This window comes from Setaria viridis, chromosome 1 (genome assembly GCF_005286985.2).
Source record: "Setaria viridis chromosome 1, Setaria_viridis_v4.0, whole genome shotgun sequence".
Taxonomy (NCBI): Eukaryota; Viridiplantae; Streptophyta; class Magnoliopsida; order Poales; family Poaceae; genus Setaria; species Setaria viridis.
The window spans coordinates 34919152-34941902 of NC_048263.2; the positions used below are offsets into that span (position 1 = coordinate 34919152).

The window sequence follows — 22751 nt, forward strand, 5'->3', positions numbered from 1 at the left end:
CTGCATTCTAAAGTGGATTCCAGTATTGGTACCATTGATCACTTATTCATGTCGCAGAAGAAGGTTCTTCAGTATTTGCAAATCTTACCGCATGCCATATCTATCTGGGCAGTCAAATTATTTGGAGATGATAAAGGATTGGTACTTATGCTGGTCTTGTGGAATCAACAAAATCTAGGTTTGTCTAGTGGGCAAAGGAGTTCAGAATTTGCATGCTTTGAGAGTTATCATTATCTTTTTTTTAGAGAATAGGGTTGGACTTTTATTAATAAAGTAAAAGTGGTTTTACATCCAGCCCCCCAAAAGGGCACCCTTCGAGAAAAGAAAAATCGCAACGAAGTGCTTTGGAGGAGCACCTTGCATTGTGGCTTTCGCCGTCGCTGATGACCGTTGTCGCCGCAAGTCGGTTCTTCTCCACCTCCCGCAATGAAGAAGATCTAGGATGAGGCTCATGACCGATCTCCGGATCGATGCAGAGTCTTCAAAGTTTGAGGAGCCCATAAGTGGCATGCCTAAGACATGTTGTTGATTCGTTGAACGTATTGGCCAAAGGTGAATTGACGTCTCCTCTTGTCGCTAGGATCTGACGCCAATTTCTCACTGGCAAACCCCTAGACGACGCATAGCAAACCCACAAGGGGATCGAGATACACCAACTCAAACATATGGGAAGGTGGACAACTAACCTCGCAAGTAAAGTCCTGGCATATGCATGTCCACAAGAACTGTCTTGAAGGGAGAAAACACTGATGGATGATTCTCCATCGATACATCTGACCGCCGCCATGTTGTGGTTTACAAGGCCAACATCGCCGAGAAGAACACAGAGGAATCGAATACTGACGTAGAGAAAAACATCGATGACATACCTGTCGGTGTCAACACCCCCACAAAAGATATCTTCCTCGAGCACCACTCAACACCCCCACAAAAGATATCTTCCTCGAGCACCACACGCACACCAGCTATCACCTAAACTTGCTCACCTCGGATGAAGACGACGGTAGAGAAACTTTGGAGAAAAAAAATTACCAGCGACTTTCTTATCGGGATAAATTCTAAACCTAACCTACCTAAAATCTAATAGGAGGGGATATGTACACCACCCACCGGATCCGAGGCTCCCCTGCTCACCAGCACCGCAGAGGCCACCGGAGGCGAGAGAAAGCCGACGAATCCGACGGTGGAACTGTTGTCGCTGCGGAGTCGTTGTTTTTTACCAACTTTTTGGAAGAGTCGATGGTTTCTCACGAGTCGCATGGCTTCCAGACTCCTATCGTCATCTTAAAAAATACTTTGAGAGTAAGAATTTTTTTTATTTTTATATTTTTTATTTAAGTATTTTGTAAAAATATATGGTCTAACAAAAAATTGCAAATCTATAACTATACCGCCGTTTGAAACGGCGGAAGCAGGCTACCGCTAGTTGAACTGGTGGTAAATTCCCTCCTCTGAGCAGTATACTTTCAAAAAATCATAACTAATTCATATGAATTTGGATGGAGATAAACTTTATATAAAAATTGTAGATCTCGATGAGATCTACGATGTTTTAGTTCAAACTTTTTTCATTTGTTGTTATCTTGATGCTCAAATAATCAACAAAAATTGCAGATCTAAAATTCAAATTTTAGATTTGAAACTAGGAATTTTAGATCTAAAACTGGGCAGCACACATTCAAAAAATCATTACTAATTCATATAGAGATCAATTTTATATAAAAATTGTAGCTCTCGATGAGATTTACAACTTTATAGTTCAAATTGTTTTCATTTGGTGCCATCTTTATGCTCAAATAATCGACAAAAGTTTCATATCTAAAATCAAATTTTAGATCTGAAACTTGTGTTGATTATTTGAGCACCAAGATAATACCAAATAAAAAAGTTTGAACTAGAAAGCTGTAGATCTCGTCGAGATCGACAATTTTCACATAAAGTTTATCTACATCCAAGTTCATGTAAATTAGTGTTGGCGCTAGAAATCGGTCAACCGAATCCCCAACGTCTGACACACGACCCGAGAGAATCTGCTTAACTCCTGTTCGGGTGATTGCCCTGGTGCGGTTCGCGCGGCGTGCCAGCCAATCTGACCTGTTGATTGGCAAGGAAGAATACGTGTCAGTTCCAGAAATCACAATCGGCTAAATTTCCGATCTCGAGAGAGGTTATCAGCGAATCGGCCGATTTGCCGTAATAAAAAAATCGGCTATGAAGCAGTCGATCACTGTAGCCGTGTAGACAAGAGAATATTGGAGTAATCGACACAATGCTATAGTAACAACACTAGGAATAGATCTAATCGGCTATATGTGAAATAAGTGAATTTAATAGCAGAAAGTAAAGAAAGCCGAAACCGCCGATTTCTAGCTGGATAACTGGTGATAAAACTAGAAAGACAGGTAAAACCTATGATTCTAGTAAATATCGATAACTAGTGAATAAATCTAAACGAAACGACAGCAATGCGCCCGAAGTTAAAGCTTAGAATTTACTCGGTAAACGGAACTTACAAGATCGGCCGGAGATCAAGTTGATGCAGCCCTGCCAACCCGTACGAACTCGTGAAAAAGGAGAAAGTATTTGGCGAAGTCGCCTGCTTGAAAGTAAGTACGAGGAAACAGTAGTTGGTTGTATTGATTTGTTGATGATTACAGATTTACAAAGGTAGCTATTTATAGCCCCGTACATATGACTCCTTAACTGACTAGAAATCTATCCCTAATTCAAATAGAAAACGAATATTTACAAGCACGATTCGTGCTAGGTTAGTTATTATACGCTTCACGGGCTAATCTCCCCTTCATCCTTCTATTCCTTTCCAAGCCCATACCGGCCCAATTATCCCAACCTCCTAATCGGCCGATTCCTTATCGGTAAAAAGGTAACCGATCGGGAACCTGGCGTGTCCGATCCGAACCCCAAGGGTTAAGCGAGGCAGAAATCATCGGCCGATCCCGTACTGTAGCATTAGCCGATCTTGGACTGTAGCGCCATTCGGCCGATTCTCATCTGTACTTTTCCAATTTCCCCTTCTCTTGGCGCTGATTCCACTGGTGACGAAATCTGGTGTCAACAATTAGTTATGATTTTTGGAAAGTATACTGCCGAGAGAAAAGAGAACTTACCACCGGTTCAACTGGCGGTAGCATGCGGTATAGATTTTTCAATTTTTTTGTTCGGATATATATTTTTGCAAAATATTAAAATAAAAATATAGAAAAATTCTCGAGGGTAATCACAAATGCGGAGAGTAATTGAGATGGTCCAGCCCACCGCTCCTTGGGTTGCGGCCCAACGTTTCTCCACTTTAGCGCAGACCAGCCAAGATATCTCCTTTTTCCCTCTGGTTGCGGCCCAACGCTTCTCCACTTTCAGCCCACGATGGCCGAGTGCGATCCATGCCCCTCATTTTTTATTTTGAATAAAAAGGTGTATGAGCTAAATTATGAATAAATGCAATTGTCAAAAGTGTAATTGATACACTGGTATAGATAAAAAAAAATCTCAGAACATTATGGATCACTTGCAAAGAGAAGATCTCATCAGTTGAGCGAGAAACAAACTATTTTCTCTGGTGACATCAATCCAACGCATGCACCCGCTTGATATGCGAGGGGGCAGTGTTAACGCGAAATAGAGAGAGAGAAAAATAGATCGATGGAATCAAGGTGACTAAAGTCAAGAACTGCACCGGCTCCGCGTGTAGCTTGCTTGAGTAGCTAGCAAACGGCGACTATTCTACCGTGGTTGGCATCAGCTGCTGCACAGCAGTGCCAGGGTGAAAGAGACCGGCAGACCGCGATGTTTTGAAGCGTTCTCTCGCGCGTTTAAGCGGCCAGTCGAGTGCCGCGCCGCCATTATTATTTTAGGTGCGGCGACGTCCATCTCTCCCCGGCACCCGACCCCGAGCTCGCCAACCGGTCAACGTGACAGCGCCTGCGTCTGCGTCCGCGCACGCGCGCTTCCTACGTAAGCAAGCAGACTGTTGTCCCGAAACCTGCCACTGGCACGTTTAGGTCCGTTTGATTTGGGGTCGAACCGGGTTCGTTCGAACCCATCAACCCGTGATGAAAATGCATCTGGATTGAGTCGGATCCGGAAGTGAATATTCCTCCTAGATACGTGTCGAATGCATCCGTCCAAAACGAGCGGACGCACTCGATCCGGATAGACGCCATTTTTCTCCGTTCGTGCGACAGAGAGGGAGGGGCGCCGACCCCCGCAAGCTCCAACTCCGCCGCCGGCCCCCGCAAGAATGAGCTCCTCCGCCGTCGGGAGGCCGCGGGGGAGGGCGCCGAGGAGGCCGCCGCCAGGGAGGGTGTCGGGGAGTTCGCCGCAGAACTAGCTTCGCCCAAGTTGTCGCAGCCTCGCGGGGAGAAGGTAAGGCTGGCTGCAAGGGAAAAAGAAAGAAAAAGGAGGATGTCACATGGGACCCACGGGTGACAGGTGGGATCCATGACTAACGGAGTTAAAATAACATCCATCTCAACCCTTCCAACCAAATCCAACCAAACAAAAAATTGGAACAGACACATCCCTCTTAACCAAATATGAGATGGGTTGAACCCAACCCAGAAAAGTGGGATGGACCCAACCCATTCCACTTGGTCCCAAAACCAAACACATACTTAGGGTGCGTTTGGATGTAAAGACGGGACGGGGCGGGACAGTCCCATGTTTTAAGGTGTTAGGTTTGGGGACGGGTGAGACGGAGTCATCCCACGTAGAGAATATTCTGTCCAGATTGGGATGACCCTGTCTGCCCAAATCAAGCGGACGGGCTCGTCCCCGATCGACACCGTCTGACGTGCATGAGTGAGCAGGAGCTCCAGCTCACGAGGCGCGGGCGAGGCTGCGGCTGGCCGGGAACCCGTCCCAGGGGCGGCGCAGGCGAGGCCGCGGCCATGGCTGGCCAAGGAGCTAGCTCCGCCATGGGACCAGCACGACTGCCGGGCGAGCTTGGGCCAGCTCTATCGCGGCCGGCATAGGTTAGCTCCGCCGCGACCGGCGCGCACGTGCTGAGATTCGTGGCTGGCGCCCGCGAGTTCCCCCGGCGGTGCGCGGCCCCATGGAGCTCGAGGCCGGCGGGACCCAATTCATGGGCGGCAGGGCCAGGGCGAGCTCCCTCAGGCGGCGCAACGGCGAGCTCCTAGGGCGGGGCAGCAATGAGCTGCCCAAGACCAGTGCCACGAGCTTGCCCAAACAGAACGGGGAGGAGGAAGAAGATGGTCGCTAGTATGATAGGTGGACCCCACAAACGGTGTCTAATAACAGAAGTAAAACGTTGTTGCTCTAACCAAACAGAGGAATCCATCAATTTCAACTAATCACACGACGAAACGGTCCCATCCTCAAAAATTAGGATGCGACTATCCCGTGTCTCTCCAAACCAATCCAAACCAAACACATAGCACTGCAGCCGAGCCCGCGCGGGGCAAAGCGCGACGCGACGCGAGGATAGATATCACCATCGCGTGGAAGATCCCGCAGTATTTCTTCCTGCCCGGTTGCAGAGGTGTCATGCTATATCATATCGCGTAGCTAGAGTTTTTCTACGCCGAGGCGCCTGACATCATGAAGAGTACGTGCAAATCGCTGATGCCTGATGCTGCTCACGCCATCGCGCAGGGCAGCTACCTGAGCTCGTTCATACTTTAGCACTGCAGTGGTCTTGTGAAATTTCTGCCTCTCGGCTGTGCTACTTTGTGGCTGGCTGCAGCTGCAGGAGCAAACAAGCAGCGTTAGCTTGCTGGCTGCCATGAGGCCAGTAGGACCATATCAATGCCTGGTCAACAAAAATAGTGCGGACCCACAATAGCAGGCAGCAGATGTCTCCCGCTTGCCGTTGCAACCATCTCCTAGATCACATTAATTGCACGATTTGCTTTTCTTTTCTTTCTTTCATGGGACCCACAGGCTATTCCTTTTTCTAAAAAATGGGACTCACAGACAATACTTTCACACAGCGGCAAAAATAAAAATCTTCGGAAGCATCGTTTGTGACAAGATGTTTGAAGCATGAAGCTCTCACCCATTCACGCATAACACTCTGGATGCTCTATATGAATTTCTGCATCAATGTGCATTGGCAAAACGAGAGAGCAAGTCTTTAAAGCTCCTTGATCCGTTGGATTGCGTATCGTGTTCTTCGACTACATTGATGACGCATTTGAGACTATATGTTGCTCGTTGTTTTTTCTTCTTTGACAGATCAAACATTTACTATAACAACTGTCGGAAGGAGCATTTTATTGTGAATCACTTTGATCCATTAGTGTAGATGAACAAATCAAAGCTATTATGGCCTGGTATACCTGCCACCTGCCTCCACGCAATGATGCAACCCCCAAATTATCAGAACATGTTGACACGCTCAGTGGAGTTGATAAGGGAAAAAAGAACTTGGGAATCGCAGGACGTGTACTGTCTCGCATGCCTTTTCCAGGACCCATTAGTCTAGCAATGATGAAGAGTGAAGAGTTCCTGGGTAATCGATCTCTTGACCAGTGCGAACTAAGGCAAAAATCTAAGAACAAAATGGCAACAGATCGATTTTCCTCCGTCTTTCTGGCTCGGAGGCTGGATTGTATCCACGCTTTTATTGGGCAGCTGTCAACTGTTGCTAGCAGCTAAAAGCGAAGGTCCGGACTAGATGAATGGCCCTGTCATAGTGTCATGTCCTGATGTCCAACATACCGGACTGGACTGAGCCCGGATTTGGTCGCCTATCATTTTGGCATTATCCATATCCTATCATTTTGGCACCTACCGAGGAACTGGTCAGTGTAAACAGAACATAACTCTGTAAACGCATCCGACATGGCACCCACAGGCCACAGTCGCCGTCGCGGCGGCCGCTGACCGGAGCCTGAGCGTACGATCACCGGAGCACGCGTGGCGAGCTCGACAGATCACCGGAAGAGCCCCATCTCACTTGCCGCCCCCTCTGGCCCCATGCGGCGGCGCTGCAAGCCTGCAGCCGAGCCAAGCCACCCACCCACACGCAGGCTCCATCACCCGCCCGGCGCGTCGCGAGCAGCGACCGTTCTACCCTGGTCGACATCAGCAACGAGTGCAGGGAAGGTTCAAGGCTCCAGAGCGCATCGTGCTCTGCCTTGTCCCGGTGAAAAACCACGCCGTTTTGAAGCGGTCTCGCGCGCGCGCGCGCAATTATTTTACGTGAGCCGACAGCAACGCTGCCCGCTGCCCCTTATCAAGTCGCCCCGGTTCCGAGCTCCGCCATTCCACCAACCTATCTTCGTCAGTGCCTGCGGCCTTCCTATATAGAGCCTGCCGTGCCGCAGCTTGGCACCAGCACCTAGCTAACCGGAGCAGCCAGCGGCCGGAGCCCGAACAGAGCAAGGCGGCGCCGAAGCGCGCGCCGACGAGAAGCACGGCGGCTCTGTTAACGGGAGCTCGCACCCGATCCCAAGAGCTCGTACCTCTCGATCGCCATGGATGCGGGGGACGCCATGGAGAGGGGCGAGCGCGCGTCGTCACTCCGGCCCAAGGTAACGGTCCATACATATAGATCAAGTTCTTCGTTCGCTTCCAAAAAATCTCTCATGAAGTAGCTTCTCGCTTCTGCATGCGTGGGAGAGAAAGTAGTTTCCATTTCCATTTATTTCACAAGAAAATTCTTTTATAGTACACAATATTAGGTTATATTAATATTATACTAGTGTTATACTAGTGTTCCTAAGAAACTTAGGATCTGGAACGAGGGTGGACATGGGAGTAGGTAGCTTTGGCAGCCATCGACATAGACCAAATCGTCTAACTAAAAGGGATACAACTAACTTATTAAATGGTTGGTAGTTGCTGTACACACACATTAAACTTTATTCTTTACACCGGTGGTTGATACGGCACATGCATACCCACTGGCACATCTGATTAGTTTTTTTTGTTCATTATGGCAAATGTCCTTAGCTTCAGAACAATTTAGATCCAATGTCATTCTTGTCATTTGATATCTCCACCTCTCCCCCATCAGCTTAATCTTTTGGGTTAAATTGGTTGGTGCATGCAACTCAATAAGTATGACGACTTTTGCCTCTGCTTTTTTCTCTTTACTTTTCGGCTGTAATTATCTGTTACCTTCTATTTACACTTATTTTTCGAGAATTTGTTTAATTCAGTCAGTAGATGCCATGCCTCTCCTGTTTTATCAGAAAAAAAAAGCATGAGGACTGACAACTGACGCTGGACACTCTGCTACTTGTAGCTTCTCGCTCTCCCATCAAAACTCAGAGACTTCAGACGCTCGCCCTCCCTGTCCCTGGGCACTCCGCGCCACCTGACACCCCGCACGCCGGAGCGGCAACTATCCCTTGGAGCGAGGAGCACACCGTACGGGCGGACACCCCGCACGCCGGCTGGGCTGCGATGGATTGGAGCGACGAGCCCGGGACCAGGAGACACGGAAAAGGTACGAGAATTATTAGTCTTATTATCGTGTTCAGTTCATCAATTTAGTTTTTTTTCTGAAGATTGAGTGTTGATCTTTTAAACCAGTCAAATTTCAAGGCAGAATAGCCACTTGTAAATAGCACAGTAGTAACTGCTAAGTTTTTTAGAACCTCAAATAGGAACAGGCAGCAACCTGTACTCTTTCGTAGAGTGCTCATGCATGATCAGAAAGCACAAAAGGTCTCAACCAAAGATAACAAATATCGGCACTGGTGGTTAGATTAGATCATATTGCTTGAAATTTGGTGGCACACTGCCGCTTAAGTTCGCACCGGCATGGTTGAAATCTTGGATCCTCAGTTCCTCACTGCTGATGTAGATGGCATCCACATCATACTACTGGATAGTTCCTCACTGCTGATGTAGATGGCATCCACATCATACTACTGGATTTATCCATGACCTTTCAACATTTCATAGAGTAAACTGCGCATAGTCTCTTCTCATCAGTGACAGTTTGTGCAATTTTCTCCATTGCAGGGGCACGGTCCAGAGACTCAGGACGATAGCTTGCAAGTGCCGCTCCTGAGTGATGAAAAATGCGTTGGCAGCAAAGCGCCATTGGTTGTTCTCGGTGAGAAGAGCTCTATGTTCCAATTTTTCATTTCGAAAAAGCAGAATACGTGCAAACACTCTTTTCTAGAAAAAAAATCACAAATACATGGTGCTAATTTTACTGTGATATAATTTACAAAAAAAAAATACAAGAACCGTGAAACATTATGTGTTTGAGCGATTGAGTCTGTACTGATCGATGGAGGATGGTGCCGCCGCCGCCGCTGCGTGCAGGGTTCGAGTGCTTGGACAGCATAGCGTTCAATGGCATCTCGACGAACTTGGTGATGTACCTGGAGACCGTCCTCCACGGCAGCAACGTGGCCAGCGCCTCCAACGTCACGATGTGGTTCGGCACCAGCTTCCTGACACCGATCTTCGGCGCCATCATCGCCGACGCCTTCTGGGGCAACTACATCACCATCCTCGTCTCCCTCACCATCTACGTTCTTGTACGTGTCCTACTCCTCTTTTTTTTTCAATAAGTTATCCTAACAACTGAATTCAGTCGCTGCATATATCCAACCTAACTAACTGATTTGCTAACTGATTCTATCTGTGTGCGCCGTCTGCAGGGGATGATCCTGGTGACCACCTCCGCATTCCTGCCCACTGCCACGGTGCTCGGCGGCGGCTCTGTGTTTGGCGCGCACACCGTAGCGTTCGTGGGGCTGTACCTCGTCGCGATCGGAAGCGGCGGGGTGCGGGCATCACTGCTGCCATTCGGCGCGGAGCAGTTCGACGACGACAATGCGGTGGACCGTGAGAGCAAGTTGTCCTTCTTCAGCTGGTTCTACCTCTGCGTCGACTTCGGCCCGATCGTCTCTGGCCTGTTCATCGTGTGGATCCAGGAGAAAGTCAGCTGGGGCCTCGGCTTCGGCATCTCCACCGCCTGCATCGCGCTCGCCTTCGGCGCCTTCGTGCTCGCCACGCCCATGTTCAAGCGCCCCATGTCCACCGGCAAGGTGTCCGCCGACGCTGGCATGCTCGACGAAGTCAGTGATAAGGTGGACATCATCTCCGAGTCGGGCTTTAAGGATATAGCGGAGGAGGCGGGCTCGTCGTGGAATCTTCGAGCCATGATGCAGGGGGAGGAGCTCAAGATCCTGCTGCGCCTACTGCCCATCTGGGTGACCGCCGTCATCCTCTCCTCGGCGTACACGCAGATGAACACCACCTTCATCCAGCAGGGCAACGCCATGAACCTGTCCGTCCTGTCAGTGAAGGTGCCAGCGGCGACGATGGGCTCGTTCGAGGTGGTCTGCGTCCTGACATGGGTGCTGCTCTACGGCAAGGCGATCGTGCCGGCGCTGAGGGGATGCGGATTCTCGTTTGGCGGCCACGGCGAGCCGTCGCAGCTGCAGCGCATGGGCGTCGGCCGGATCCTTATGGCTCTGTCGATGGCCGTTGCGGCGCTCGTGGAGATGAAGCGGCTCGCCAGCGCGGCGCGCGGCGAGGAGATCACCATCGCGTGGCAGATCCCCCAGTACTTCTTCCTGGCCGGCGCGGAGGTGTTCTGCTACATCGCGCAACTGGAGTTCTTCTACGCCGAGGCGCCGGACACCATGAAGAGCACGTGCACGTCGCTGGCGCTGCTCACCATCGCGCTGGGCAGCTACCTGAGCTCGTTCATCTACGCCATCGTGGCGGCATTCACGGCCACAGCGGGCAGCCCAGGGTGGATCTCCGACAACCTCAACCAGGGACACCTCGACTACTTCTTCTGGGCCATGGCAGCCATGTGCACGCTCAACTTCGTCGTGTACAGCGTCTTCGCCAAATACTACAAGCCCAAGAATCAAGACTCTGCTCTCATAGTCTCATGAGTCATGATAGCAGCTTCTCGTCTTGTCCACTGCATTGTTGCGCATTTGCCAAGTTGTGTGATATGTGAAGGGTAATTAGCAAGTTGTGGCTCGACGGCTGGTACTTCTATCCATAAGAAATGTACAGAGCACAGGTACTGTAGGAAGAAAACACAGGATTTTTCCCTTTTGTGTTTTCCGGTTTTGAAAGAAGGAAAATGTTTTTTTTTCTAAAAGAATGCGAACTTTTGTCACTTCTGTTCTGTCTCATACAGTTGAAAAGATTACATGGCATCAATGTCAATGTGTACCTTTTGTCGCAAAAAAATGTACCTCCTGCACAGTTGCACTTCAATTCAGCAAAGGAATTTTTGCATTTCAAAATTGATGTCGCTAAAGCATTTCAAATAAATCGAAGAAGGGGTTGGATTGGGCCTACATCTTCCTTATACAGATCTTTCTGGCCCAGCATGAGAACAGGGAATAAAACGGTGTGCGCCGCCGTACGCTGTATGCATCGTTTGACGGGACGGAGTCGCAGACCGCGTGCCTTCTACGCGGTGCCAGCTCTCCGTCCCACCGCTCGTGTAAGGACGGACGGCCCAGATGCGTTCCCAATAGGTATATTCTCGAGAAACTTCTACCCTTCGTCACGAAGCCTTGCACGACTAGTTCTACGAGATTACTCCGATAGGGCCAAAAACCTCCGGCGACTTGGAGAAGACGAAGCCACAAAATCCGATCGAAAGTTTGGTGCTCGCGTGGCGAGGAGTGGATTTCGGTGCGCGGATGGGGCAGGCGTTCCGCAAGCTGTTCGATGCCTTCTTCGGCACCAGCGAGATGAGGGTATGGTTGTACCTTCTGCTGAGATTTTTCTTTTCGCTTTTTGGTTGTACTCTTCACGAACTGCTTGCTTGTATCTTCTTGTTGATTTTGTTTCCCTGATACTTAATTTTAGGTCGTGATGCTTGGGCTGGATGCCGCAGGCAAAACCACCATCCTGTACAAGCTGCATATCGGGGAGGTTTTGTCGACTGTTCCCACGATTGGTAAGTTCCAGGAACTGATTACTGCATGGTGATTTTTGTTTTAGTTGAATTAATGTTACCAAGAATTTACTGATGTGTTGCCGAGGCTAAGGATGTTTCTGCTATTGAGAGGAAGAAATTTGTGCACGTGCTAGATGAGGGTTGTTGCTTTGCTATTACATATATTGTCCTAATGATTAGATGAACACTTTTATTATTAGTATATTTCTCGTAATTAAATACTTAGTGCTCTATTGATAGCAATCTTAGTGCTCGAGTATTGATAGCAATCTCTTAATAGCCAATCAGTTACCCTGTAAACAGCTTTACCCTATCAGCTAGTATGTTTAAGGGTTTAAAGAGGTCAATTTGAAAGAACGATGTTTCACTTTGCCTGCAAAGTGCAAACTAAGTGATGATTTTTGTGCTACTACTGCTAGGTTTCAATGTCGAGAAAGTTCAGTACAAGAATGTGATGTTTACTGTTTGGGATGTCGGTGGCCAAGAGAAATTGAGGCCCCTGTGGAAGCACTACTTCAACAACACGGATGGCTTGGTATGTTCATTTACTTTTTAGTTAAAAGAAATTTACAGAATGATATTGCCCTGTACCCTTTACTGTGTAATCTATATGCTTACTAAGTTGTGTTATTTATGGTTCACGTAGTGAATTAGTGGGGGTACTCTTGAAAGTATCTTGCAATGTGAATCTCATTGCCTGTAATCTTCAGAGTAGTTTCTGAAAGTATTTTGTTCAGTGAATTAGTGGGGAACTGGGGATACTCTTGAAAGTATTTATAAGTGAAACTTCTTCATTTCTGTCTTCTTCTACAAGAGATCAGTTTCGATTCAGGAGCTCTTTTTCATGATTATGACCGGTTATACTTTATAATATAATGATTATTCTTTATGAATGTCTTGAGTTGCAGATATACGTGGTTGATTCATTGGATCGAGAGAGAATCGGAAAAGCCAAAGCTGAATTTCAGGTCTTTTTTGTCATACAGACCTGCTCATCTGTGAACTGAGCTTTCATTAACCCAGCTAATATTAAATATCTTTGTCGCAGGCAATAATTAATGATCCTTTGATGCTTAACAGTGTCATATTGGTATTTGCCAATAAACAAGATATGGTGAGGCAACAACGCTTGACCCTTCCCTTATATTTTCCTCTTCAAATCCTTTATGCATCCTATGATTTAATATGTTGATTTCAGAACATTTGTTCTTGTGCTGAAAATTGATGACCAAGCCTTTCGAATGTCCATTGTATTCCAAGATCAAGAGGCACCTTCACTTCATTTGAATGAAGAATAGTAATCATGAATATAAAACTGTGTCTCATCGTGTCATATCAAAATCAATTGTCATGAAGAATGCTTCAGTCACAAACTATATTATGTTGGATTGCTTTTACTCCCAATCTTTAGTTTAATTTATTTGTATATGCGATGCTGACATCCTTGATATGAGGTGAGCACTGCTTGAGAAAAGAGTATCATGTGCCATGAAACATATCATTGCAGGCTGCAAGTTGAAGCTCATTTTCTTGCTTGTTGCTAAGGATAATCTGTGTTTAGATCAGTTCTTGTCTCTTTACAACATAAACACCCTCACATTTTCGATAACGTTACCGAGTAGACATATCTTTGCTGCTCCTCTTGCTTCGGACTTTTTAAACTTAGCTAACTGAAAGGGCTGATGTAAAATATCCTTGTTTCTTCAGAAAGGGGCAATGACGCCAATGGAGGTGTGCGAGGGCCTTGGTCTTTACGATTTGAAAAATCGCATCTGGCACATTCAGGGCTCTTGTGCCCTCAAAGGTGATGGTCTATATGAGGGCTTGGACTGGTTGGCAAGCACGTTGAAGGAACTGCAAGCTTCAGGTCGCCTACCATCAGGAGGGACCTTGTTGTTCTAAGCATCAAGCCTGCCTGTAAGATCCTTGGGCTGAAATTTCATCTTCAGTGATATTAAGATCTTGATGAGAATTTCCTTTCAAATTCATGTTGCGCTGTCCAGGCAAGGCGTTAATTCTACTGAACAAAAGGCAACACATGGGCTTGTCTGCGTTGAAGTTTATGAGCTTTTTGTCATGGTTTGTGGATCGTACTCAATCCCTGGGGACAAGGGAATAACCATTTCTTGGCAATGATTTAACCAGTGATGTAGGTCTTGTAAATTTTGTTGCGAGTTTATACAAAGCTAACCAGGCGGATCATTTGTTCACATATGAGAACTGAGTTAACATCTTCGTGATATTAATGTAAATGTTTCTGTAAATTTGAGTTGGCAAATGCAATTTATCTCGACAAGCTGGTTGCATTACAATGTATATCTGATCTGATGGTTCACCAGGATGGAGGTTTACACGAAAGATGAGACCTTGTGCATGCTTGGTTGGTTGCTACACTTAATTCTCTTCTACCTACTCTTCTGGAACCCGTGAATAGGTGATGCGAATGGAAAATTTGTTTGATGTGGTGCTAATATTTGTACGAACAATCCAGGTCGAGAACAGCCAACGTAGGCTGTACTCGTGCCATTTCTTTTTCAAAAAGAATCTTCAATCATGTCTAGCCGATACAAAATGAAAAAAATAAAAATATCCTGGAGAACCAAGCCGTGAGGCCAAGAGACAGCAGCAAGTAGAGGGAGAGCAGAGAACCGTGACGAACGCAGCAACAGGGAGATGCAGTCACGCAGAGCAAAGCAGCAAGCGAACGCAACTCGGCGTGCGCCCCGTGACCCAGTTCCCAGCAGCAGCCACACAATTACACAAACCGTCCGCCCCCTCCCGGCCTCAGCTCTCCCCACCTCACCCCCTCCACTCCTCGTCGGCTCGTCGCCACTCGCACCCGGTGTGAGTGACCCTCGTCGCGAGCGAGGATGAGATAGAAACGGAACCGCCCGCCGGGCTCGCTCGCATGACGCCATCGCCGGCGTCAACGTCAGCCTCCGACTCTGGGATGCTCGGGCGCCGCCTCTCGCTGCTCCCGGCGGTGCGCGGGGCCGCGACGACGCGGGCGCGGATGACGGTGGGGTGCGTGCTGCTCGACCACGTGGCGCCGCGTCTCGCGGTGGCCTCGGCCGCGCTGGTGGGGGCACGGGAGGTGGTCGCGGCGGCGGCCGCCGCGGGCGCGGGGGGCAGCGGCGCGGTGCACGGCGCAGTGGCGTCGACGCTCGCGCAGGTCGCGGTCACGGCCGTGGCGATCGCTTCGGGGGCGTGCCTGTCCACCAAGGTCGACTTCCTCTGGCCTCGCATCGAGCAGTTGCCCGGTAACAACGCTCTCTGTGCAATTGTGTCGGTCTCTTGTGAATTGGCTACCTAATTGGAAGTATAGGAGTATTTCATCAAGCAGTTGAAACATGACAGCTTGTTTGCTGCAATAAGCAGTTGTGTTCAGCCATAAGAGATTCAGTGACATGTGCGCACAGTTCTATTTAGAATGAACTAATGAACTTGCAATTGGCATACTGCATACCTTTATGCTTCCATTTCTTTAGCGTGGATCTGTGGTGACTCGTATGCTGTTGTCATTGTGTCTTAGATGATTTCGATTTTTGTCTTATTTTATCAAAAGGTGCTTGCTCCATATCCAAATGTCAGACGCCGACCTACATGCTAGCTCACTGGACATATTTTTTGTTTTGTAGTTTAACATAGTAAAACAGTAATCCACTTTGGTTTGATGCAATTAGGCAATAGCAATTTTGTGACTACAGGATCTTCACCCATTAGATGTTTTTATTCATTCTGATGACTATACCATATTGTATTCTGTGCCTTCGCAGATACTCTTATATTTGAAGGAGTAGAGGTGACAGGATACCAGATATTTGAGGATCCAAAGGTGCAGAAAGCAATAGTATTTGCTAGTACAGCCCACCTTGGGCAATTTAGGAGAACAGGAGATCCATATGTTACACACTGCATACATACTGGGAAAATTTTAGCCGCTTTGGTTCCATCAACTGGAGAAAGAGTATGGCTTCTCCCTCTTGTTTTGTTTTCCATGAGTATATAGGAATACTTCATTTTTTTCTTCACAAGCTTTAATTGATGAGTATTTCTTATTTGATTAGGGTTTTTTTCCTCATTCCCTTGTAGGCAGTTAATACAGTTGTGGCGGGCATTCTTCACGATGTTGTTGATGATACATCGGAGAGCTTGAAGAGCATAGAAGAGCAGTTTGGGGATGATGTTGCAAGCTTGGTATCTGGTGTATCAAAATTAAGCTACATAAATCAGGTAACGTATATGTTAGTGGAATGTGCCATGTGAGAATAGAAACAATACCTGCTAACATTGATTGATAAAATCATAGGCGACTTGAGTACTCAAACATATATATGGTTGAAGCGTGCCAATTTCCATTTATATTTCTCCGTTATAGTTGAAGCATGCCAACATATCCATTAGATTATACACCTTATACATGATGATTCCTTTATTCCATGTTGTTTAATTTAGCTCATCTAATATTGATCTGTCCAAAGACTTCATTAGTGCAGTGCGAAAATCTTTTTGTCAATAGTACTCCATCTGTTCCTTTTTAGATGTCGTTTTAGCACTTACCGTATGGAACTTGGAAACAGAAGCAATCAATTATTCAATTCTTATACCTATTACATGTTAGCCCCATGCCCCCATCTTGATCACTCAGACATCCAATCCAATCAACGGCACCCAATCCGCCAACCCACCACACTCATTTGATCCCAAACTACGCTTTCCAATAACTCCAACTTTCCCTGTTTGAGACTAGAGGGAGCGCTTTATTCCCCTCAGGAATGTTCTTACTATTGTTCCTTACTGTTTTTGTGCGTTGCAGCTACTGCGGAGGCATCGACAGAAGAACACAGGTGGAAGCACTCTTACTTCAGAAGAAGTATGTTCCCTTCCACTAGCCTTTAGTGCATGGTGATGAGATTATATTGAACTACTGAAGTCCTTTTTATTTTATAGACTGTTAATATCTTCAGTCTTTTTGGATTATCTTGCTTGTCAGTGCATGATTGTGAACAATTAATCAGCATGCTGTTATCAGATGCCAGAAAGGGCATATAACACTGCTTTCTGAAAACCCTGGCTTGATTATCCTCCTGTTGTCAGTCAGGCAAATAATCTGCGTGTTATGTTATTGGGGATGGTTGATGATCCTCGTGTGGTGCTCATCAAGCTGGCAGATCGCTTGCACAACATGCGAACTATGTATGTCACTCTAGGCCTTTCATCATTATTTAGCTTGTCCTGCTTATTATTTGTTTTGGACATGTAAACTATGCCTTTTTTTTATCTTGTAACTATTTTAATGATTCAGTTCTGATTGATATTCTCTTTATTCATCGTGTTCCCTTTCCATGTTCTGTTCTGTCAGCTTCTAATATTATCATCAGAAAATAGAAAGGCTAAACCCAAAAATTGGGATTGTTCATGGAAAATGAGCCACAAAAATGAATGCACTAGGGAACCTTTTTTGTCCTCGAACACGCAAGAGAGACGTGTATACTTGCATTAAGGAGAAGAAAGTAACCCATGAAAGAAAAGAATGACCCTATACACACTTCAGATCCTAAACTGTATAATTGGATTCCTGTGTTTGTATTATCTGCTGATACTCTTTTTTTCGCCGAAGAGTCAACTAGTGCTAAGATAGCCCACCTGAACAGTTTCAATTAATCTGCTGGTTCTTGATGCGAAGGAATGGAGCCAGAAAATTCCTTGATCTAATCCATTGGACATTATCATTGGCTCCACCCTAGGCTTCAGGTTTGCAGACCATCTTATTATGCTCGTACCCGTAACAAAATTACTGTGTTCCTGTTCCCACAACCACAAAAAAGGGCATACCTAGTGCTGAAAGTTCCCACACAAGGTGGGGCCTTGGGGAAGGGAATTTATAGGCAGCCTTACCCTTGCTTATTTTTTGCAAGGAGGCTGATTTGAACATAGGGTCTCAAGGACACAATTGTAGAGGCTCTACCACTCTAGCAGGCCCTCTCTTCTTTCTAAAATCCACAGAAGTAGTCATTTTGAATCATTTCAGCTTATCAAAAGACAGTCCAAATCACTTTTTTTTAAAGAAAGTCCAAACCATTTCTATGCTTATCCTTTCAGGTGCTTTACTTTACCTGGACGTACACATGCTTCATTTTTATTGAGATACTCGTAATCTTGACTTCATTATTCTTTCAAATAGCCATTGGATTCCGTAAGTCTTGAACCTTACAGAAAGCTTTATTGCAGTTATGCTCTTCCTGTACCTAAAGCTGAAGCTGTTGCTCAAGAGACATTGGCTGTCTGGTGCTCACTTGCTTCTCGTTTGGGAGTGTGGGCTTTGAAAGCTGAGCTGGAAGATTTATGCTTTGCCGTTCTTCAGGTTTTAATTCTGTTCAATATATGGATCGACTGAAATGTTTACTTTATACCATAGAACTTTAAGGAGTTTAACCTGACATCTAGATGCTTCGAAAATTTCAAAGGAACAATTTTCTTGTCGATTTTTTACTAGTGTCTATTCATTCAAATGGGCACACAAACCTATGATGGTCTTCTATCCTTTTCACCTTTTTGCCTGGGTATCAATTTTGTAGCTGCAATAATTTTCCATTTTACCCTTTATTTTAAATCAACTTGCTATGTATGTGCTTTTTTACCGTGTCTATCTGTATATTTAGTTATTAAATACCTCTGTTATACATGCAGCCTCAAATCTTCAAGAAAATACGATCTGAACTTACTTTAATGTGGAATCGTACGGGCAAATCTAAAAGTATGAGAAGATCATCAATTAGAAGCGAATTGCTTGCCTCAATGAAAGATGGACATATGACGTCTATCCATGATTTGTTTAGTTCCTGCAACCAAGAAAAAACAAATATGAAGGTGAGTGTATTGTAAATTGCAAACGTTTAGGTCTTCAGTGATGCCTGCACACTGATCTTTTGTTGCCAATTGATTAGCATTGACATTTTTGAGTATTCTCATTTTTGCTTCCTTAAGCCATATTTGGGGGGTTTTTTCAGTGGTTTTCATATAACAGCCATTACCTCGTATGAACAAAAGCAATTCATCCTTTCTGATGTTCGTTGCCGGGTAGAGAGACTGTATGTGACATCTAATATCTTACTACATGAATTATGCTTTTCTATGTGCAGGACCTATTGCAGGCTGTATTGCCATTTGACATCTTTTTGGATCGGAAGAGGCGCTCATACTTCCTTAGTAATCTCAATAGTAGTTCTGGAGAACCCATATCAAATCCTAAGATTGTTGACGATGCTGCTGTTGCATTAGCATCTTTAGCATCTTGCGAGGAAGAACTTGAGCGAGAATTACTCATATCAACATCGTAAGTTCGATTCGTAGTAATTTCCAGAATCATAAATCTGTCCTCGATTTGTTACCATTGCACACTACTAATATGGTGGTGGTTTTAATTCTTGAATTATGTCATTTCTTGTTCAGGTATATACCTGGGATGGAAGTGACTTTGTCAAGTAGACTCAAGAGCTTGTACAGTATCTACTGCAAGGTATTACTACTATATACTGAAAAACATGTGTGCTGACAAACACGTCTCATTCACCATGACCTTAAACTTGATTACTTGTGCTGGAGTTTTGAGTTTAGTCAAATTATTTTTCTTTTGTGAAAAAATATTATTTTAGTCTAATCAAAATATTTTCCTTGTAACTGTATTATGTGTGATGATTTCCAGAGTAACACATTCTGTCTCCACAGATGAAAAGGAAAGATGTAGGAATTAGACAAGTGTATGATGCTCGTGCATTGAGGGTGATTGTTGGAGACAAAAACGGTGCATTGCATGGGCCTGCTGTCCGGAGTTGTTACAGCATTCTTGATATAGTACACAGGTAACTTAAGCATCTATTGATGGAACTATTCATGTCAAAGGCAAGACATACTAGTGCACTACTTGACAACAAAAAACTTTACTTCAAAGCATTGCACATAGGCGGACTTGTTTCTGTATTACCTATGAATTAGGTGGTGCTATGTTTGTCTCATGATTGTTTGATCTTCGATTTTGGCTAATTTGATGTCTGTGTTTATATCTGATAATTTGAGTCCACAGTTCACTAGATGACACTTATTTCAGTTTAAAACTTTTCACTTATGTGCTTCCAAGCTTCATAAATTGCCCGCTTCACCTGCAGGCTATGGACTCCAATTGATGGGGAGTTTGATGACTACATTATCAATCCTAAGGGTAGTGGTTACCAAGTAAGAATCATCTAACATCAATCTAAACATAACTTGCATCATTAATTTGAGTCAGTACCCTCAGCAACCTGGAGCCAGTAGCCCAGTCTAACATGCACACGCTAGCCAGGTTGAAAATTCCAAATGTTAGCATTCTGAGTTTTTCAGTGGCATTGTTGTGGTCGTCCAGGCCCCAGGCTAGTATTATGCCAGTTTTATTATGGACTGGGATAGAGCTGAATTCTTTTGCTTACAATTAGTAGATGCTGAGTGCATAGTCTGATTTCCCTTTCTTTGCTTATTAATTACTGGTGTTTTCCCCCTTTATAGTCACTACACACAGCAGTTCAGGCATCTGATAGCTCACCGCTGGAGGTCCAAATTAGAACCCAGGTAAATAATTTTCTATCTCTTATTTGAATAGAATCTGATAGTTCATGTTGATCCTGATGGAGGCCACTCTTCACAGCGAATGCATGAGTATGCAGAGCATGGGCTTGCTGCTCATTGGCTTTATAAGGAGAGCAAAGTTGAGTACAGAAGTGGCATGAGTAAGAGAATAGGCCAAAGTACATCGTATTCACCTAGTTCTTCAGAAGATGAAAGTTCTATACAAGATGATATTCCGTCAAAGTACAGTTCTCTGAAGGTGGGGCATCCAGTGCTAAGAATTGAAGGTAGTCACTTGCTAGCAGCTGTCATAGTCAGGTATAGCTTCATTCAGAAACAGAAACTGTATTTATTCTGGAAGATCAATATTTCAGCTGATATCTGTTTAAATATATTTGCAGTATAGATAAAGGAGGGAAAGAATTGATTGTTGCTGTAAGTTTTAGCCTTGAAGCTTCTGAAGCTGTAGCTAAGCTTAGGTCATCTTTTCAGTTGAAGCGTTGGGAAGCCTATGCTAGGCTTCATAAGAAGGTCAATGTGATAGCAATTTTACTCTTCCTGAGTTGTTGTGACAAATCAGTTATTTTCTGTCTAATACAGTAATACCAACGATAATTTCAGGTTTCTGAGAAGTGGTGGTGTGCACCTGGACATGGTGATTGGTCAACAAATCTGGAGAGGTACACATTATGCCAGGATGGGATATTTCATAAGGTCTGTACAGCTGAAACATCATTATCTCTTTATCAATCTGTTTCTCTTCTGTCTTTTGTTCAATTTTAGATTATCTGAGAATACAAGACTGATCTTGCATGTTCATTTGGAATCATTGCACAAACTGAAAATTGTAGCAGCGATACAAACTACTTTTTTTGTCCTAAACTCCTAATATGCCATTTCAAGTCATGGTTTTGATTATATCCTGCACATCTATAATTCCTTTTTGCAGCAAGATCAATTTGGGAGACTTTTACCTACATTTATTCAAATAATTGATTTGACTGAAGAGGAAGAGGAAGAGTATTGGATGGTTGTATCTGCCATATTTGAGGGCAAAGAGACTTCCAGTCTACCATCTGAATCGAATTATGCTGATAAATCGTCATCTGATCCTCCAAGTTCAACTCCTTTAAGTGATCCCATCAACAATAAGGTTAGCGTAGCCTGTCTGTTTCCACAACACACTCTAGAGAAAGGAAAGCTCGTATACAATCATTGTGTAGCTGCTATTTTTGCACAGTTCAGTGTCTACACTTCTCTCTCTGTCTCTCGCTTCTTTCATTGTGGAATTGCTAGGTGTTCCCAAAGGAAGGAATAAAAGGAATAACATGAATCCTTATTGTTTCCATATGCTCCCACAGGTGCATTTGCTCAGGACAATGCTTCAATGGGAGGAGCAAGTTCGCCGTGGCGCATCTTTGGCAGAGAAAAGTCTTGGTGTAAGCACCGTGACAAAACCAATCCTGCGTGAGGTGGCCATAATCTTCTGGCCGAATGGGAAGATTATGAGGATGAGCACTGGTAGCACAGCCGCTGACGCTGCTAGAAGAATGGGCGTTGAAGGGAAGCTGCTTTGGGTCAATGGCCAACTAGTGCTGCCCCAAACAGAGCTCAAGGATGGGGATATTGTTGAAGTGAGGGTATAGATGCAAGTACAGTTTCCAGTACACCTTTCTCAGGATTATTGATCTCAGATTGGTTCCTCAGTTCTTGGCATAGTCTGGCAGTGCTCCAGACTGGAGAACTGTAGGCAGAGAACCAAGCCCAAATTGTACAGTCCATTTGTCGAAATGAATCGAAGGAAGCAGGATTTAGGTGCAGGAAGTGTTGTATCGTACAAGAGTTTACTGTGTACATAAGCAACTGCAAGTATAAGCTTTCTTTCTAGCTGTGCCTATCCTTGTCCATAGTTACTGTGGTAGTGTAAATTCCTGTAAGTAAAGCTGTAATATTGTGTAGTCAGTGTCTCAGTGATCCACAGTTCAGTACTTGTACGTAATGGCAAGTCAAGCTGGCAAGAAAACACTTGAGAAATGTACCTGCCGTAACAACTACAACTACTCCCTCCGTTCCAAGTTCCAAATTATAGGTCATTTTGGTATTTTTAGATTCATAGCTTTTATAACCTATTATATATCTAGATATATTATATATTCAACAACCTATAATTTGGAACATATTATATCTTTAGGTTTAGGTACATAGTGTTCCAAATTATACCTACATAGTGTTCCAAATTATATCTTTAGGTTTAGGTACATAGTAA

At 45.1% G+C, this 22751-nt stretch overlaps 3 protein-coding genes across 3 annotated transcripts; all 3 read left to right on the forward strand.

The window, feature by feature from the left end:
• Positions 1 to 7243: 7243 nt before the first annotated feature.
• Positions 7244 to 11089, forward strand: LOC117841484 (protein NRT1/ PTR FAMILY 8.3). The gene is made up of 5 exons (XM_034721874.2): positions 7244 to 7514; positions 8231 to 8434; positions 8956 to 9049; positions 9265 to 9482; positions 9606 to 11089. The coding sequence occupies exons 1-5, from the start codon at positions 7458 to 7460 to the stop codon at positions 10854 to 10856; spliced, it is 1824 nt and encodes a 607-aa protein (XP_034577765.1). The 5' UTR covers positions 7244 to 7457; the 3' UTR covers positions 10857 to 11089.
• Positions 11090 to 11381: 292 nt separating this feature from the next.
• Positions 11382 to 14180, forward strand: LOC117834228 (uncharacterized). Its single transcript, XM_034713856.2, has 7 exons — positions 11382 to 11681; positions 11794 to 11884; positions 12304 to 12419; positions 12793 to 12852; positions 12933 to 12998; positions 13592 to 13801; positions 13888 to 14180. Exons 1-6 carry the CDS (start codon positions 11625 to 11627, stop codon positions 13784 to 13786), a joined length of 585 nt encoding a protein of 194 aa, XP_034569747.1. The 5' UTR covers positions 11382 to 11624; the 3' UTR covers positions 13787 to 13801; positions 13888 to 14180.
• A 459-nt stretch (positions 14181 to 14639) lies between these two features.
• LOC117834210 (uncharacterized) lies at positions 14640 to 22586 on the forward strand. Its single transcript, XM_034713839.2, has 17 exons — positions 14640 to 15144; positions 15661 to 15851; positions 15977 to 16117; positions 16701 to 16757; positions 16986 to 17080; positions 18116 to 18248; positions 18575 to 18754; positions 19027 to 19220; positions 19337 to 19403; positions 19613 to 19746; positions 20050 to 20116; positions 20426 to 20488; positions 20565 to 20803; positions 20887 to 21016; positions 21107 to 21199; positions 21435 to 21638; positions 21847 to 22586. The coding sequence occupies exons 1-17, from the start codon at positions 14793 to 14795 to the stop codon at positions 22129 to 22131; spliced, it is 2625 nt and encodes an 874-aa protein (XP_034569730.1). The 5' UTR covers positions 14640 to 14792; the 3' UTR covers positions 22132 to 22586.
• The last annotated feature ends 165 nt before the right edge of the window (positions 22587 to 22751 follow it).

Bases quoted from the DNA above. Each gene is read 5' to 3' on its own strand.
- LOC117841484 (XM_034721874.2), top strand. From the start codon at position 7,458: ATGGATGCGGGGGACGCCATGGAGAGGGGCGAGCGCGCGTCGTCACTC. The intron at 7,515-8,230 runs GTAACGGTCCAT...TGCTACTTGTAG, and splicing joins CGTCGTCACTCCGGCCCAAG to CTTCTCGCTCTCCCATCAAA. The intron at 9,483-9,605 runs GTACGTGTCCTA...CGCCGTCTGCAG, and splicing joins CCCTCACCATCTACGTTCTT to GGGATGATCCTGGTGACCAC.
- LOC117834228 (XM_034713856.2), top strand. From the start codon at position 11,625: ATGGGGCAGGCGTTCCGCAAGCTGTTCGATGCCTTCTTCGGCACCAGC. The intron at 11,682-11,793 runs GTATGGTTGTAC...ACTTAATTTTAG, and splicing joins TCGGCACCAGCGAGATGAGG to GTCGTGATGCTTGGGCTGGA. The intron at 11,885-12,303 runs GTAAGTTCCAGG...TACTACTGCTAG, and splicing joins GTCGACTGTTCCCACGATTG to GTTTCAATGTCGAGAAAGTT.
- LOC117834210 (XM_034713839.2), top strand. From the start codon at position 14,793: ATGACGCCATCGCCGGCGTCAACGTCAGCCTCCGACTCTGGGATGCTC. The intron at 16,758-16,985 runs GTATGTTCCCTT...GTTGTCAGTCAG, and splicing joins GCACTCTTACTTCAGAAGAA to GCAAATAATCTGCGTGTTAT. The intron at 17,081-18,115 runs GTATGTCACTCT...GCTTTATTGCAG, and splicing joins TTGCACAACATGCGAACTAT to TTATGCTCTTCCTGTACCTA.